The sequence below is a fragment of the Ziziphus jujuba genome, chromosome 1 (genome assembly GCF_031755915.1).
Source record: "Ziziphus jujuba cultivar Dongzao chromosome 1, ASM3175591v1".
Lineage (NCBI taxonomy): Eukaryota > Viridiplantae > Streptophyta > Magnoliopsida > Rosales > Rhamnaceae > Ziziphus > Ziziphus jujuba.
Window position 1 is genome coordinate 33,141,183 of NC_083379.1, and position 17,596 is coordinate 33,158,778.

General features: G+C 31.3%; 1 protein-coding gene across 4 annotated transcripts; it reads right to left on the bottom strand.

Annotated features, from left to right (window-relative positions):
- Positions 1–1,853: 1,853 nt before the first annotated feature.
- On the bottom strand, positions 1,854–7,080 carry LOC107434932 (glucan endo-1,3-beta-glucosidase 11-like). Of its 4 annotated transcripts, none has more exons than XM_016046452.4 (3): positions 6,531–7,070; positions 4,302–5,341; positions 1,854–2,213 (listed from the first exon to the last, which is right to left on the bottom strand). In XM_016046452.4, the coding sequence occupies exons 1-3, from the start codon at positions 6,592–6,594 to the stop codon at positions 2,130–2,132; spliced, it is 1,188 nt and encodes a 395-aa protein (XP_015901938.3). In that variant the 5' UTR covers positions 6,595–7,070; the 3' UTR covers positions 1,854–2,129.
- Positions 7,081–17,596: the final 10,516 nt, after the last annotated feature.

A 17,596-nucleotide genomic window follows, 5' to 3' on the forward strand; every position in this document is an offset into this window, starting at 1 on the left:
AAGTAACAGCAGGGTTGGAGCTAATTATAAGGAAGTAGAGCTAGGATTATTGTCAATATCATTGGAATCAGCCACTTGAATGAATGGCTAGCTTCTGTCCAGCCGCACAGTGGTTAGCGACGGTGGAAATGAAGAATAATTGCCAGCAGATTTGGTTCTGAACTATGCAGGTCCAATGATCATGTACCACAATGGATCTGTATGTATCGTCGAAAGCATCGAAATCTTTCTTGCTAATTAAAGCCACATCGTCTCCTCCTGTCACAAAGTTGAACACTGCAAACAAAACCATTAATGAATGTAATCTTAAAATGAAATTGATTTTTATATAATTATATGTTACATGCAATATAATTAATTCTTATATATAAGATGAATTTGAAAGAGTGGATGTTGATGATGATGACTTAGGGTGTCACTCACAGAAAAAGAGTGATGGGCGTTCCATGAAGCAAAAGAAGAAGCCCCAGCAGGAGGAATAATCCAAGTGATGCTGCCTCCAACCATATGCCCCTTGGCTTGGCTACTTGGCTGCACTAGTACTGGTGCTGCCATTGCAACACCAACAAGAATGATCATTTTTTATGTTCCCTATTTAAAACTTACAGAGGGACAACCTCAAAAGGAGGTAACTTAGAGAAGGTATAATCTTAAGTAGAATATTTTTTTCATTCTAGTTAATATGTAGATTATTATTATTATTAGGAAAAGATCAAATATTCATATAAATAGTCAGATTTAAATAAAATCTATTTTATTTTATAAAACTAAAGTTTATCTTTAATAATTATTGAATTTTCATTTAAAAAGTAAAATCCGATTTATTAATAGAATTCAATAATCATCTAAGATGAATTTTAATTAAATAAAATAAGATTAATCTTAATTAAGATTGACTATTTATATATATATATATATATAATCTTTTATCTTTGAGTGGATTAATTAATAGATTAAATTAAATTAACTACTAACTGAAACAATTATTACTAGGCTCGTTAATTGCTACTCAGGGCTGATACCTTTTGCTAATATGGTTAGGACTTTTGTAAAGTTGAAAAAGAGATTTAATTTTTTTAATTCAAAATCAATGGCATCCGGAGGTTGAAAATGGTACCTGCTTACCTGACACATACCAAACTTCTCTGCTTTCCTTTTTCTTTTTTTTTTTTCCCCTTAATTAATTGCCTATTTTCTATTCGTATAACAAGAATTTCAATTGAGCCCCTTCAAATTAAAATATTTATTAAAGAATTTTAACACTTGCTTTTTGTAAAATGAAATATGCTGTGAAAATTATATCCTAATTTTTTTACCTTCACGATGGTGACTTGTCCCTTATCTGACTTGTTCCTATCATTTTTAGATTTCAAAATATGCGAAATAATAATTTGAGAGGCAACATCTTAGAGTTAAGAGTAATTCTTTTATTTTACCACCTACTTCCCCACCAAAAATAAAAATAAAAATAAAATAAATAAAATAAAAACACCCAAAACAGAACAAAACAAAAAACTAATTTGTTTCTTTTTGTGATGTAAAATGGGGGCTCTCTGTTTTATCTAGGATGCAATTATGCAACTTATGAGTTATGAAGGCTAAATGTAAGAGGGATCAGATATGTACCAAACGGATACAAAGGCACTCATTTTTATTTTATTTTTATTTATGTATTTATTGTAATCATATTTGAGGCTCCTAATTTGTCAAACAAACAACGGCTAACCATGGATCCAAAAATAACAGCAGAATCCAACCAGAATTGAAGTCTCGAAATTTGAAAAGTCGATACAAACAAAAGGAAAATAGAAACAAATAAAGAAACAGAATCCTTAAACAGATAGAAACACAAATGAGTAAAATATAGACCGAGAGAAAGTGTAACTATATTATGAGGGGGGTAACAAAAAATAAAAGCTAAATCTGAATATACATTTGCTGAGATGGATAAAACTTTTCAGCAATTTCTAGCAAATATTTCAATATGTATTAAAATATATATTTATCTTTATTGTTTGTATTTTGAAGAAGACATGGTATATAGGACCAAAACCAGAGCTCTCAACAGTTGCGTGTTGGTTAGGCATCCAACATAGATATTGAGTTCTCAGGCACTTCCGTGCAATAAATTATCTTAATAACAAAAGCAATGTTGCCACAGAGATCGGTAGAAATAAAGACCGGAACTGAAACCAGTATCGACTTCGGGAATCCTGTACCAGTGAAAAGAAAAGAGAGAGTAAAAATAAAAATAAAAAACAAAGAGAACTTAAGAATTTAATTAGCTGAAGCACTTGACATCATGAATGAGGCAGCAATAAGCTATACAAATGGTGGCTTGAAACTAATGCACTAAGACTAACTGCAAATAAATTTCCATTTCATTTCAGGTCATAAAGTAGTGCAATCAAAACTTTTGCTTTTTCAATTACCAGTCTTTCATCTTATAGACCAAAGTAAACTGCAGGAAAAACAATACAAATGATCCATTATGTTGAATATGTATCACAAACTCTTCATCGACATTTTCTTAGTTTCAAAATTTCCGTACATATAAATGGTTAAATGCACCAAATACATGTTTACATGGAGCGGGAAAAAACAAAACAAAATACGCAGTTGTCAACAGGGCAAGTTCGACTTAAAATGCACCTTGCCTTGAATAAAGGTTCACAACATAACTCAAAAGGGAACAGGGACCTAGAATAGAAGCAAAAAAATTGAAGCTGTTTGTCCAATACTTCGCCTGGCTGATTAAGATATAATTCCTTTGATTGAAAGAGAGTTCTGGATGAATAATTACTACCCATCATTTCCACTTATGAAATTTCTGTGGCCGACCTGTAAATGGGACTTCTTTCAAGAACATGGACAGTGAACACTCAATAGAGGATTTCGTATTTGGTTTTGTAGAAATGTTCTAGGATCTCTTCCGATCCTCCATAACAACATTCACTGAAAAGCTAGATGAAGCCTTTACCGGGATGCATGACAACATGGTTGTTAACATATTTTTAAAGACATTAGATCTGTTGCAGACACAGCTCCATGAATTTCAATTAAAGGCCCTGTCACTTCAGTAAAAGGCATACAACAACTAGTAAATCAGTAATGGATTATTCATCAACAATGTGGTTGAGCTTCAACCGCCAAGACACAAGGAATAGTGAGAGTGATGAAGAAGACTAATTCCTAGACAGTGTTAGGGAACGAAAGCAATAGGAGACTAATACATTTGGTGCAGAATTTTGCATTAATCTCTTGACTGTTAAATGACACCAGTTTCTAAACTAAGGAATTAACAGTTGAGGACTCATTGAATATCTAATTTAACCAAAGTTACAGAATGGCTAGCTTTGCATTTTCTGAGGAGCTGTTAGGTCAAAACTACTTTTCACGAGAGCCAGTTTGGTAGAAGCAATAATCCCGAGTTCTCACATGTCAGAGGAAGGGAACAAAAAGAAAGTGCAAAAAATAGATTACAGTATGAATAACTGTAAGGGCACTAATGAAAAATGTGGTGATTTCTTATTTTAGACTATATGCTATCATCTCATTTTGGAGTATGTTTACTGTAGGCTTGGCTAACCATATTGTGAATCCATGCACCAAACAGAAAAAATCAATAGATAAAGAAAGATGAATTTCCACAAATTTTGCATATTATTGTGTCTTGACTAGAGTTTAAGTAAAGGCAAAATTGAACATGCTCTGAAGTACCAAAAACCTACGCATCAACATAAGAAAAACAACATACACCTTCTCAACTGTCTATTATGTTAGCTTGATGTAAATGATTGATCCATTTCTAACAGTTATAAGTTTTTTGTGATTGATAATAACTTAGCAATATATCAACTAATTACTTTTGGGTTCAAGTCCCACTAAACCTCTTTTATGTTATTTTTTAGTGTCACACGTGTAATGTCCACTTTCTGTCTTCCCCATCATTGAACAAGCCTATATATGAGGAGATTGCTAATTTAGCTTCAACAGACACAGTTAGGCTCATTTTCCAATTGTTTAAGCTTTTGAAGTTGATGATAAATTAACATCAATAATGTAAATTTATAAATACCTCTATGCTCCCTAGTTCTTATGAACGCAACCCATTTTGTAGCCCCCAAAAAAAAAATCCTTCACGTAACAAAGGCCCACCATGATTATGGTTATGATTTGATTTGTTGATTATTTTTCCAACAAATTTCATCTTTACTGAAGAAGACTCCAACATGCAAATAAATTCTCCCAGATAGTGACATAAAGAATAATATACTCATAGGAGGAGAGAAACATTATACCTTCAAATATAAAAGTAATGACTTTGCGGAGGAAGAATCAAGTCCATGAAACCCAATATCATATGCTATGGTGCCATCAGCTTTGAATAGTCCAAAGTTTCTCTCCGAAGTTGCCCCAGGCTTCAAATCCTCATTAAATGCTGCAAAAATATATGCCTTAACAACATTCTTTGGCCGGAGGGGCGTTCCTTTCTTCTTTGCAAGCCTTTTCCGCAAGTTGTAGTTATATGTCCTTGCATTATTAACTGTCGCTGCCGATTCATTCTCATCTCCACGTGAAGCCCATCCAGTCTCTGTAACAACAACTTCCATCTTCTTATATCCAGCATTTTCCAAAGCTGCATATGCGGCATCAATTTGAGCATCAAGCATGTTATCATAATGAAGATCGGTTTTTGGATCATAAATCCCCTGGGTTGACTTGAAAAGAGCATAATTAATATCAATATTCTCCGGATCACTCATGTAGGCAAGGAATGGGTAAGCATTTAAACAGAAGGGAGAACCAACTTGTGCGAAGAACTCCAAAAGTGGCTTCATGTATTGGACAACATTATCTCTGAATGTACATGAAGATGGAGGGTAGGAATTAGAAAAAACAGCCTGGGAATGTGCTGTGGTGATCTGTACTACATCATCTAAGTTGAGCTTCTTTACAGCATTATAAATATTTTTCACCGCCCCCAGTAAAGCTCCCCATAATTCATAATCACTTCCACCTAGAACTTCATTTCCCACAGCAATTCCACAAATGTGAGTTTCAGGAAGAAATGCTTGTACATTTTCTTTAACCCATTCCATTGCATGATCCGCATTGGCACTCATGTCTTTGAGCAATCCATTGGGAAGTCCAACCACCAATTCAAGACCAGTTCCACTAAAGGCCTTGAGAACACTATGTTCAGCATCATAAATCCTGACATTCTTTATTTTTGCTGCTCTGAGGAGAGTAACAACTTCATCAGGTGAGGGTATGTTATCAGCAATTCTTCCATAATTTATTCCATATGTCCCAGTGAATGCCTGCACGGTGAGAGATGCTGCGAAATGAAATTGTAGAACCAAAATTAGCCACTCCATCATATGGTTTCAAAAGGTTGAACAAAGAAGTCAATAACACTTATGTTACTCCTAAGTTAGCATGAATATTTTCTCAATCATACGAAAGACAATAAGTATAAGGTGTTCAAAGATTGTCAAGAAAAAAGACACTATATATGTAATTTACTGTACATCAACTTTGACAACTGTTACTTGGCAGCACATCAATTTACAGATTATTTATTAAATCCTCAAGTCCAAGTTTCTGACTCGATGTTAAAATTTAATTGTATTGGAATAATTAAAGATATCCTTTGTCAAGCTTCATAACAAAAATTTCTAACAGATTTTTGCTTCAGCAAATCATCCTTAAGAAATGATGCCAATAAAAAAAGATCAGGACCAAAAAAAGAACAAAAAGATCAGGACATCTAGCGACTATGATCTTTTATACCCAACCCAACACAAAATCCATCAACGTCAAAACTCATGACGAAACAAATTTACGGTATATATATATATATATATATGATATATACATATACTCTACATATATATATATATATATATGTATATATATATGTAACTTATACATAAATAACTTATACATAAATATATACATACGGACTAATAATTTGGGGAAAAAGAAATTACAAAAACGAAGAAACCAGTTGATAATGTTCCAAATCAACATCATGTCAAAGCAATACATGAAAAAGAACCCAAAGTAATAGTTCAAGATAAAAACACAGACCCAGCAGTCAAAGTCTTTTCCTTAACCCAAAAAAGGAAAAAAAAAAAATTACAATTCAAGTAATTAAAAACGTAGCAATAGAAAGAGAGTCGTCATTATAATATAATTTACAAAGAAAATTGAATATAAAATAAAATAAAATAAAAACTAGTGCTCACACAGAGACCCACCCAAAAACCAATAATTAAGCAGAAAGCAATCAACAAAACAAAAACTGAAATTGTGATCAGCATCAGAGCAACCCAGGACAAAACATTCAGACAAAGGGAAAATTTTTCCCTGTAAACCAGCAATCAAAGTATAGAAATGATCAAAAACCATCTAAGCAAGTTAATTCTTGCAGATAGCAGCAAAATCACAACCCAAAAAAAAAGAAACCCCACAAACTCAATGGAATCACAAAGATCCATTAATAAAGCAGAAAGAGAATGTACCAATCGGAGGCAAAAACAGCAAGAAGACGTAGACAAACAGCGAGAAAACTCGGAAATTATTCATTGCAGCTGCAGAGAGTGAAAACCATCAATAAAGGATTCAATCTTCGGTAAAGATAGCTATGTGCGTTGGTGGGGTGGCCGCATAAAAGGGCAAAAGAAGTGAGAAAAACAAGCCCTTCAAAATGCGTTGCTTCGTCTTTCTCAGGCATGCCATACGACAATCTCTAAACACCCTTCTCTCTCTCTCTCTCTCTCTATCTCTATCTCTATCTCTCTGTTTCTTTCTCTCTCCCTCTCTTTCTCATGAACTAGTACTACAACAGCCACTCAAATCCATCTCTTTCTCTCTTAGAAAAGTTAAACAAGTCTCTGTTTTCGAAAAATCTGTTTTTTATCTTATGCAAACGCAATTCAAGAAGAAGAAGAAGAAGAAAGAGCAAGAAAGAGTTGGGTTTGGGCGGTCTTTTTCAGTAGTTTTTTTTTTTTTTTGTTTCTTCTGTTTTCTTTGGCTGATTTACATTCGCACGTGAAGACCACTCTCTGAAATGGGTGTCGGAGTGTTTTATTTTATCTTTTCGGGTTTGCGTTGGTCTCTTGGACTGTTTTATGGAGAAAGAGTTATGTTACTATCTCATATGTTTTCTCTTTCGTCCTTCTTTTTTCTACTTTTCCGGGCTTTTGAATGCTTTGGAAAATGCCATTTCTTCAGCCGCTTCTAAGGATGCGTTATTCCCACGCGCACGCTGCCCAACTCCTTTCAACACCCTGTCCACGCACACGCTTTTCAAGTTGCTGGGGAATCAACCTTCTGGGCTCTCTGTCAGTGTGTCACCGTATCAGTCACTACCCCACTTGAACTCGCTTTTATTCTTTTTAATTGCATTTTTGGTATCTGTTTTTAAATAAGATTACACATTCAACGTTTAAATTTAAAATATTTTACATCAAATTCAATCTATTTTATATTATTTTAATTTTTTAAATTAATTAAATTTTAAAATTTTAAAAAATTAACTAACTCTTTCAATTTACAAATATAATGAAAATAATTAATTAATTAGTTAAAAAAGTGATTATTTTTTTTCAAAATTTTATACTTTCTTTATTCAATTTGAGAATTATAATAGTATAAAATAAATTACAAATTAAATATCCAATATGAAATATTTTTAATGTAAGAATACAGTGTACAATATGACCAAAATATAAATATTAAATGCGATTAATTCTTTTTTTAAGTAATTGATTATATAATTTATATGGTGAAATTTTAATATTGTTTGTTCCAAAAAACTTATTCTTATTTGGATAACCACGTCCTATATAATCTTTGCAATTCTTTTTTTCTTTTATGAACTTTCTTTTGGGAGATTCATAATTATACAAAGAATTGAAAAAAAGAATAACCATTTGCCATAAAAAGTTATAAAAACTCCTTAACATTCTGCTTTGAATTTTTTTTAATCAATTTAATTTAATCATATATTTTAACAATAAAATTAATCATACATATAACTGAAAAAAAAAAGAAAAGAAAAGAAAAAAGTGCACGATGCAGAGATGGAATCGAATGTAAAATGTGTAATATTTCACAAAAAAAAGAAAGTAAATTGTGTGATAGTTTAATAGATAGAGAGTTAATAACCTGAAATATTATGTGCTATTTCACCAACCATTACCTTAGTATGGATCAATTTTATTTTGCAAAAGGAGAAATAAAATAAAATATAAGTTTATGAATTCAACAAAGAAATTTTTTATATATTAGGTACACCCAACTTCCAAAAGATACTGAATAAAGGGTTTAGTCATTTCTAGAGTTGACATCATTACCTACATATTTATATTTGTAACCATATGTAATAAAATCAGTGTTTTAAAAGTTGAAATTGCAAGATGAAGCGTAAAATTTAAAAATTAAAATTTAATATGTAAAAAATTAAATATTTATTTAAATTAATATTAAATTAAAAAATATATAAATATAAATAATTTTTAAACTGTAAAATAAACCAACTAAAAATTATATAAATATAAAATTAATAATTATAAATAAATATACAATAAAAAAATACACTTTTAATTTATAGATAATAATTTATATGGATAAAATTATTTTTAATAAAATAAAAAAATAAGAAAAAAAATAAATTTAACTATATGTGCCAGGCATATGCCTTACTATTTGAGGTGAAAAAGATACATTTTTATGCCTTAGAGTATGCCTCATCTTCTAAAGTGTGTATCTTACAAGTGTAATCTTCCAAATTTTAAAATTTTGAGGGAAATTTTTTTTTTTTTATGTGTCTCATTTCAAGACAAGTCCTAAGAATAGTTCCAGATGAATCTTTTAAAATAATGAATAAAATTATGACACAATTCGAAGATGCTCAAACAACACTGCTTCATTATTTTGGTTCTTCATGTATTGTTTGGTTGTTCAAAAAAATACAAATAGAGAAGTATGTAATTGGTAATCCAAATTCTCAGACAAACTCATTCTTTAAAAAGGAATTATACTATTTATGAATTCCCACCGCCCACACACACGTATATTGATAGCGACCCCATAAAGAATTTTATAATATTATGTTGAAAAGAAAAAATGGAAGACGTTTACGTACAATTTATTTTCATTGGTATGCTATAATATTTTTTATTCATAATTTTCTCAACTAATAGTAAAGACTGAAATTATGACCTCCAATTCTATTTTAAACAAAGCAAGCTCTCCATAAAATTTTGAAAATTACTGTTCAATATTATATTATATATACCAAGGAAATGAGAATTATGATTGAAAATGAAAAGCAATTAAAATACACGGTGTTTGGGAAGCGCGTGAAGATGGTGTGTATAATCTTTTCGAAACGTCTTGGACCTTCTTTTGTTGGTCGCGCATCGATCGCTGTGTTGGCCACTACTGACCTTGCTGTGCGATTGCTAGTCTCATCTCATCACACGTGGGAAGAAAACAAAACCGCCTTAAGTTTGTAAAAAATAAATAAATAATAAAATTATCAGACTTAAAATAATTTCATCAAAATATAAAAATTATATATTTGCATTTTCAATTTCAAAAAACAATTTGCATTTTGCTGTGGCTGGCCTTCAGAAAAAGCTGACAATATTTGACTTTTTCCTGCTCTCTTTCATATTTGTAGCAATTAATTTACTAGTTTTTTTTTTTTTTTTAATTTGTAAATTATTTCTCTCGAACTTTAATAACAAAACTAATATAATGTTCTTATGAGTTAATAATGGAATCATTACAATTTAAAAAGTGTATTGTCATTCTAATTTTTAAAATTATAAGCTTTCAGAAGATCAAGATCCACATAAGTATTTTTGTTGGTAGGTTTTATAGTGATTTTTTCATAAAACCCCAATAAGAGGAAAATTTTCATAAGAATAATGACTTAAATCTTTTGTTTTTTTGGCTCAAAAGAATAATGACTTAATCTTTTGTTATTGTCCTAGTTCTTGAATATGACTGCGACCGGCTAGCTGTATTATAGTTATGGTGGTTGTGGAATTCCATATTTTCACTTTTGCTAAGATATGGAGTTCCATATCTACTGCATTTTGCATGTACTTTGTGCATTAAATAAATGGGACGCAGAGACACATGGAAAGTAATGTGCCTTGTCATCGCTGTCCCATATGAATTATCTTGCAAGTTTTATTATTATTATTATTATTTTTTTTTATTTTTTTTTTTTTGGCTAGAGGAATTATTATTATTATTTTCGTTACTGCCAATTTGCTTAGAAGTTGATGGTTTGAAGGAACACAAACTACTATTTGAGCTTTTTATTCCAATGAAGTGGCACTGAATTGCTTAGACGTTGATGGTTAGAAGGAACACAAACTACTATTTGAGCTTTTTATTTCAATGAAGTGGCACTGAGTCAGAAGAACCAACAAAAGTTTTTGTACGGAAGTTAGAAATATTTAATTTTGTCTCTCTTTCACATTTTTATTTCTTAATAAATGGAAATTTGGTATATATTAATTTCATCAACCAAAAAGAAAATTAAACACAGCATTTGATATAGGGGATGTAAATAGAATTTTAATTTGTAAAGTTTTATATAATAAATTTTTTTTAAAAAAATTATTATTAAAAAATTAATAAATATTTAATTATAAATAAAAAAATTATATTAAATATTGAATGAATTTCTATATAAGTTAAAATAACTGTATTAAATGCTTATTAAGTTTTCATATAAACTAAAAAAAAATTTATAAAAAAGTATATAATTTGATTTTTTCTAAAACAGCTTAAAAAAATTATTTTTTTAGTTAACAAATATTTGTTGATTTTTGTTAAATACCCTTATTTTTTTAAATAAAAAAAAAACATTTTAACTTTTAAGTAGAGATTGTGATAAAAAACAAAGCTATGCTAAACAAACACTAATATTAGATACATTTACTGTCTATTATTTTTGCACATCTGAGTTCAATTTCTCATCTCAATATATTAAAATAGAAAACAAAAAACATATACTACTTTAGAGTGAAATTAATCATAATAAATAATAGCTTTAGAGTGAAAATTAAGTATAATAAATAACCTTCTTTTACCTTTTTTCTTTTCCTTTTCATTTATTTTTTTATTTTTTATTTTTTATTTTTTTTGGTTGAATAACTTTTAATAAGTAACGAGTTTGAGTTGCTGATATTAAGAAGTCATATGGTTAAGCTTTAAGGTAGCCCTTTATAGAGATAGAGTTTAAAAAGAAGCTCTTAGTTTGGATTCACATTAATGAGAATGTGCACTTTTGGTGTCCTGGAATCGAAATTTGAACATTATATATATATATATAAATATATATATATATTAAAATTGATCAAGTATCATCAAGTCAAAGGGAATAAAGGATTGGGATGGTTGTCATTAGCTTGGCCTAGTCTCATCAAGTCTTTGATACCAAAGTGTATATAGGTCGCCTTTTGGCATATCATGCATACTACTTTATATTTTTATAAGAATTTAATTTATTTTATATAAATGTGTTTATAACTTCTTAATTATTAAGGAATCTGGTCAATTGAGATTAATTTAATTGATGGGCCTCTTATAACATTTTTATAAAATTTTGTGTTCATGTCCGTTTCTTTATTAACTTCAAATCATTGTTATTATCAATACGTATTAGTAAGTTGAGGGCCTAAGTTTCCTATATTATTTTCCCTTTCCTGGTTTCTTTACAAAGATATACAAATATCACAAACTGGGTTTTGTTTATAAACATAGCACTGTGGTGTTATTAGCTATTAAAATCTTTGCCTTTTGATTTACCTTATAATTTTTGGTACACCCTAAAGCAAAATGATGATATGTAAGTGATAACTTAGAGCACAAGAGTCTTCTTTAGTCTCAACTAACATTATGTCCTTTTAATCTTTTCTTATTACTCTTTTTATCTCTTTAAATTTAATGAAAATTAACTAATGCCCTTTTCAAAATCAATTAAGCTTTAAAATTAGTAGGCTTATGTCATTAAAATGGAAAAACCCAAATGGATCGAGTTAATTGGCTTATGTCATTAAAAGGGGAAAATCCAAATAGACCCAATTAATTATTAAGGTCGGAAGCAAGTATAGCGTCTTCTCACAAAAAGGTCTATGTTTACTATAATTATGAATAATTAAAAGACAAGAAGACAAAAATAGTTGGATGAAGCTGTTTCGTCGTTGGGTTATTGCATTTGATGGAAGAGAGAAATCTTAGTTCCAAAGGAAATCATGAGGAGAGTTCTAGTGATGTTTGATCTACTTTAGAGAGAGAATAAAGTATTACATGTATTTCATTTTATTTATTTATTTTTGACCTACAAGTTTTACATGTAAATGTTATGTTATGTCACAAACTTTACAATACTATTGTATGACATAAATCAAACAGTTTGTAATTTTATACAATATCCAAATAAAATATGTAAAATCCATAAAATAATTATTAAATGTTCCATTAGGAATGATTTATTATTATTTATGCATGAATATATATGAAACTTTTTCGACAGAGAGAGAGTGTTTGAACCTCATAACCATGCTTCCATGCGGACTGCATTTGACTTGAAAGGGTGCTATGACGAAAGAGACGAACTTGTGAGTGTTTCTTTAGAGTTTCAAATGGATTAGATTAATGATTTTTAATCAATAATGGACTAAAAATAAAAGCATTTTTAAGAAATTTATACAAAAACAGCTTTTAGCCTTAGCAACCATTATCATCCACGTATGAATATGTACTTTTACATCTCTCCTTTTTAATATTCATACTGTTCTTTTTTTTTTTTTTGGGACAAACGTACGTTATTTTTTTAGTGAGTATATGTTTACATCTTTAGTTTGCTTGGAATTCATAGAAAGAGCACACAGCAAGTTTATCTCTAGCTTCCACTAGGTTAATAATACCCTTTGGTAAAAGTTGGCTCAATAAATTATATAGTAGTGAAAAATTTAGTTTAGTAGTTTTAGTTAACACCAATAGCCCATTTCTACTCATATTTTATATACATATATATTTATCGATATAGTCTCAGCAAAAAAATATATATATAGACTAAGTCTGGTTCGTCCTGACCGTTTTTATCCATAAAAAGTTTTTTTACATTGATTAGAATTGAAGGTTCATATTAGATTTTATTTTCCCTCCCATTTCATTTCTTTTCCACCCATCTTCCACCACGTTCGACACCATCTCCCATTGTGAATAGTTTTTGGCAGCCATCCCACACCCATCTCCCATCGTGTTCGATACCCATCTTCCCGTGAGCAGTTTTCAACATCCATCCATATCCATCTCCCCCATGTTCTCTCCTAGAACCAAAATCTCTGTATCTTTGTTGCAACACCTTAAAGAAAAAAATGGTGTTAACCGAGTAAACAAAAAAACATTTTGCTCACAAAATGTTTGAGTTTCTTCCATTGAAGAACTAATCAATATGACTCTTTGACTTTGATAAATATATGAATGTATGTTGTTGAGGGGGCAATCTCAAGTGTTTTGTAAATTAGCAATTTTAAGAAATTTATGCAAAATCAGCTTTTAGCCTTAGTATCCACTATCATGCAAAAGGCATGTAATTTCCTGTTGGGAGGAGAATTGAAGAAGAGGCCCTTTATTCCACTTTCCTGGAATAGGATCTGTAAACACAAGTCCGAATGAGGCCTTGGCATTCGAAGACTAGAGGACATGAACCTAGCTATGCTTAGCAAGCTAGGCTGGTTTCTAGCAACTGATGCTAACAAATTATGGGTGAAAGCGTTAAAGTCAAAGTACTTCTCTGGCAGTTTATTCCTGAAATGCAAGAAGAAGCGAAATTGTTCGTGGTCTTGGAGTAGCATTATTCTTTCCAGGAAGTTGGCCCTTAACGGGTTATGCTTTCTAGTAGGTAAGGGAGATAAAATTAACATTTTGAAAGACCCTTAGATTTCCAACAATCAAAGGTTCAAACCAAATCTAAAATCTGAGGAGATAATAAGCAGTTGTGGCATGGTTAACTCTCTCTGATGCCCTAACGGCAAGTGGAATTTAGAGGTTTTGTGATCTATTTTTGCTGAAGATACGGTACGCAACATTTGTAAGATCCCAGATACAAACATCGATTTAGAAGACAAGCTCATATAGAAAGGCAACTCTAATGGAAGATTCTGTGAAGTTTGCCTTTGAATTAGAATTTGAGTCCTCTGATATAGCTTCCGAGTGGTGGAAGTTCTTTTTGGTCTTCCAAAATACATGAAATGACAAAGTTTTTCATTTGGAAGCTTGCAAACAGTGGTTTAGCAACAGTGTCGAATTTGCTAGGTCAAAATTTGGTGGTGAGAGATAAAAATTGTGTTCATGGTTGCGGTTGTATTGAATTAGATAACCACCTCTTTTTTCATTGCGAGTTGGCTAAAACGATTTGGTTTGCAATGCCGTGGGGTATAAAATGGGACAGCTTTCATGAGTTTTCATCACAGCAGAAGTTATGCTCATTAACAAATCACTATGGAGTCCTTCCCATCCTACACAATGATTCTAATGACTTTTTTCTCTACGCATCTCTCATTTTGGACCAGCTCTAGAAATTAGGAAACAACATTATTTTTTATAAGACGTCAAGATCCTTAGATGAAACTATGGAGCGTTTAGGTTTAAGTTTAAAGAAGCAAAGGCAACTAGCAGCTTTAATTTTCCAATGGGGGCCAACAGCAATCCTAGCTGAGCTTTCTGGTGCAAACCTCCCCTACTGGTGGTCAAAATAACTTCCAACGCTATTGTGAGGAATGGAGGTAGCATGGTTTGAGTGGTTGTCAAAAATCATAAGGGCAAAGTCCTTAAAATTGAAGTCGTTTTCTTTTCATCGGACATTCCAGAGCTGGCTGAAGCTTATGGAATTTTGAAAGGCCTTATTTTGGTCCATCAGGAGGGCTGGACTCATAGTTACTGTGAATGAGATGCGGAAAAGGTTATCTCCAACCAGAATCACCCCAACAGACAGGACATCCACTGGTCGGCTGAAGGAGTGATAAAGGATATCCAGCAGATTATGAGCAGTTTTCAAGCAGTTTATAAGTTTGGATCCCTAGAAGTGCATATTTTTTTGCTGATTTTGTTTGTAATTGGTGCTTAGAAAACCATTGTACTGGTTTCTTATCCTTTAACTCTTTTCCATGCATATTCTCATCTTTTGTAACTATGGAGAGTAGCTAAGTCCTTCTCCAGCTCGTAGGTGGTTGCCTATAGGTCTCTTTTGGTCTATACAACTTCATATTTTATCCAAAAAAAAAAAAAACCACTATCATCCACATATGAATATGTACTTTTACATCTCTTCTTTTTAATAATCGTACTATTTTGTTTTGGACATATGTATTTTTACTTTTTTTTTTTTTTTTAGCGAATGTACTTTTACATCTCTAGTTTGCTAGAATTCATAGAAAGAGCACACAAGTTTATCTCTAGCTCCCATTACTTTAATAATACCTTTGGTAAAAGCTGGCCTAATAAATTATATAGTAGTGAAAAATTTAGTAGTTTTAGTTAACACCAATAGTCCATTTTTGTTCATATTTTATATACATATATATAGATATATATATATATATATAGACTAAGGTCTGGTCCGTCCTGACCACTTTTATCTGGACCAAAAACACAAAAAAAAAAAAAAAAATTGCGTTGATTAGAATTGGCAGTTCAGATTAGATTTCATTTTCCCTCCCATTTCTTTTGTTTTCCACCCATCTTCCATTGCATTCGACACCATCTCCCATCGTGACCAGTTTTCGGCAGCCATCCCACACCTGTCTCCCATTGTGTTCGATGCCCATCTCCCCATGAACAATTTTCAGCAGCCATCCTATATCCATCTCCCCCCGTGAGCAGTTTTCAGAACCAAAATCTCTGTATCTTTGTTGTAACACCTTAAAAAAAAAAATGGTGTCAACCGAGTAAACAAAAATAACATTTTGCTCACAAAATGTTTGAGTTTCTTCCATTGAAGAACTAATCAATATGACTCTTTGACTTTGATGAATATATGAATGTATGTTGTTGAGGGGACAATCTTAAGTGTTTTGTAAATTAGCTCACATGTGTATATTTTATCTTCTACTTTATTCACATGACAAATTATGATATGATTCTACATATTTTAATTGCTTTTGTTTGTATATAACTATATAAAATAGTTAACGAAATTGTAAAAATATTATATGAATTAATATTTAATTTATTTGAAATTTTATTTTGTTATGCAAATATTTATTTTAATTTTGTTGTCTATTAATTATTTTGCATGAATTTCTATTAAACAATTAGAATATGATAAAATTAAAAGTACCATTCAAAATTACCCCCCAAAAAAAAAGGAAAAGGCAACGCTTAGCCGATGCTTTTTAGAAAAGCGTTGCTAAAAAACCTATATAATAGCTTACGCTTTTGTTGAAAAGCATTGACTTTTCACTCTTTTGGCAATGCTTTTTTAGAAATGCTGTCGCCTTTTCCCTTTTTTTATTTTTTTTTCCTGGTAGTTTTGAATGGTGCTTTTCCCTTTTCCCTATCAACAACATTGATTTCTCATTCGAACCTTTCAATGTTTTCTCTTCCAAACCCATCAATCCCTTCTTCCAGACCACATTTCCTTGCAAAACCCGAAAAGCCTCATGCTTTAGAACAGGAAACTCATCTAAACCCACATCACCATTTCTCTATTCTTCCTTCTTCTCTTCCTTCCCTTATTCTGTTTTGCCACTTCGAGAATTTGAATGTTTCCTCCCCTAGATCTTTCATGCAATCTTATAAACCTCTCAATCGTGATGGATCTTAATGAGCGACTTGGTTCGAGCTTGCTTGTGGTACTTAAGCCTCAATCGACGGAGCTTGTCAATGATCTGGGTGTGGCCAAACCTGAGTCCAAGAGACTTTTTGATGCCCAAGTTGGGTGAATTGATGGCAGATGAAGGAGGTGATGTCTTGTTATATGGTAGAAGATTTGAAGGAGATGGGTTTCGTCTTCTTTGGTGAATAGACATTGGGGTCAGATTTTCTGGCCGCTAGAAAATTGTTCCAGAGTAGATCTTGAGGAATAAGAAGGTTGCTTGGTGTTGATGGTGGTAGTGGGTGAGTTGGACTTAGAGTTGTATTAGAGAAAATTGCTTATGGTGGGAAATGGTGTCGAAGATGGTGGGAAAGGAAGGAAATGCAGGGAAAAGGAAATCTAATATAGACTGCCAATTCTAATCAAACGGCCAGAAAAATTTCCATGTTTTTGGTCCGGATAGTAAACGATCAGGACTGACCAGACCTTAGCCTCTATATATATATATGTGGTGAAGATTTCATGAAAAACTTATGGAAAGTGACCCGCTACATCACATACTCCCAAAAAAAGAAAAATAAAACCAATTAATTTTTTTTAAAAATTGAGTCAATCATTAATTTGTCCTTTACAATTCTTCATATATTTTATAAATTTCTCTTTTATTTAGATTTTATTTTTAAAAAATGTTACAAAAGGTTTAATTTTTAATAAAATAAAAAATATTAAGATGATGTA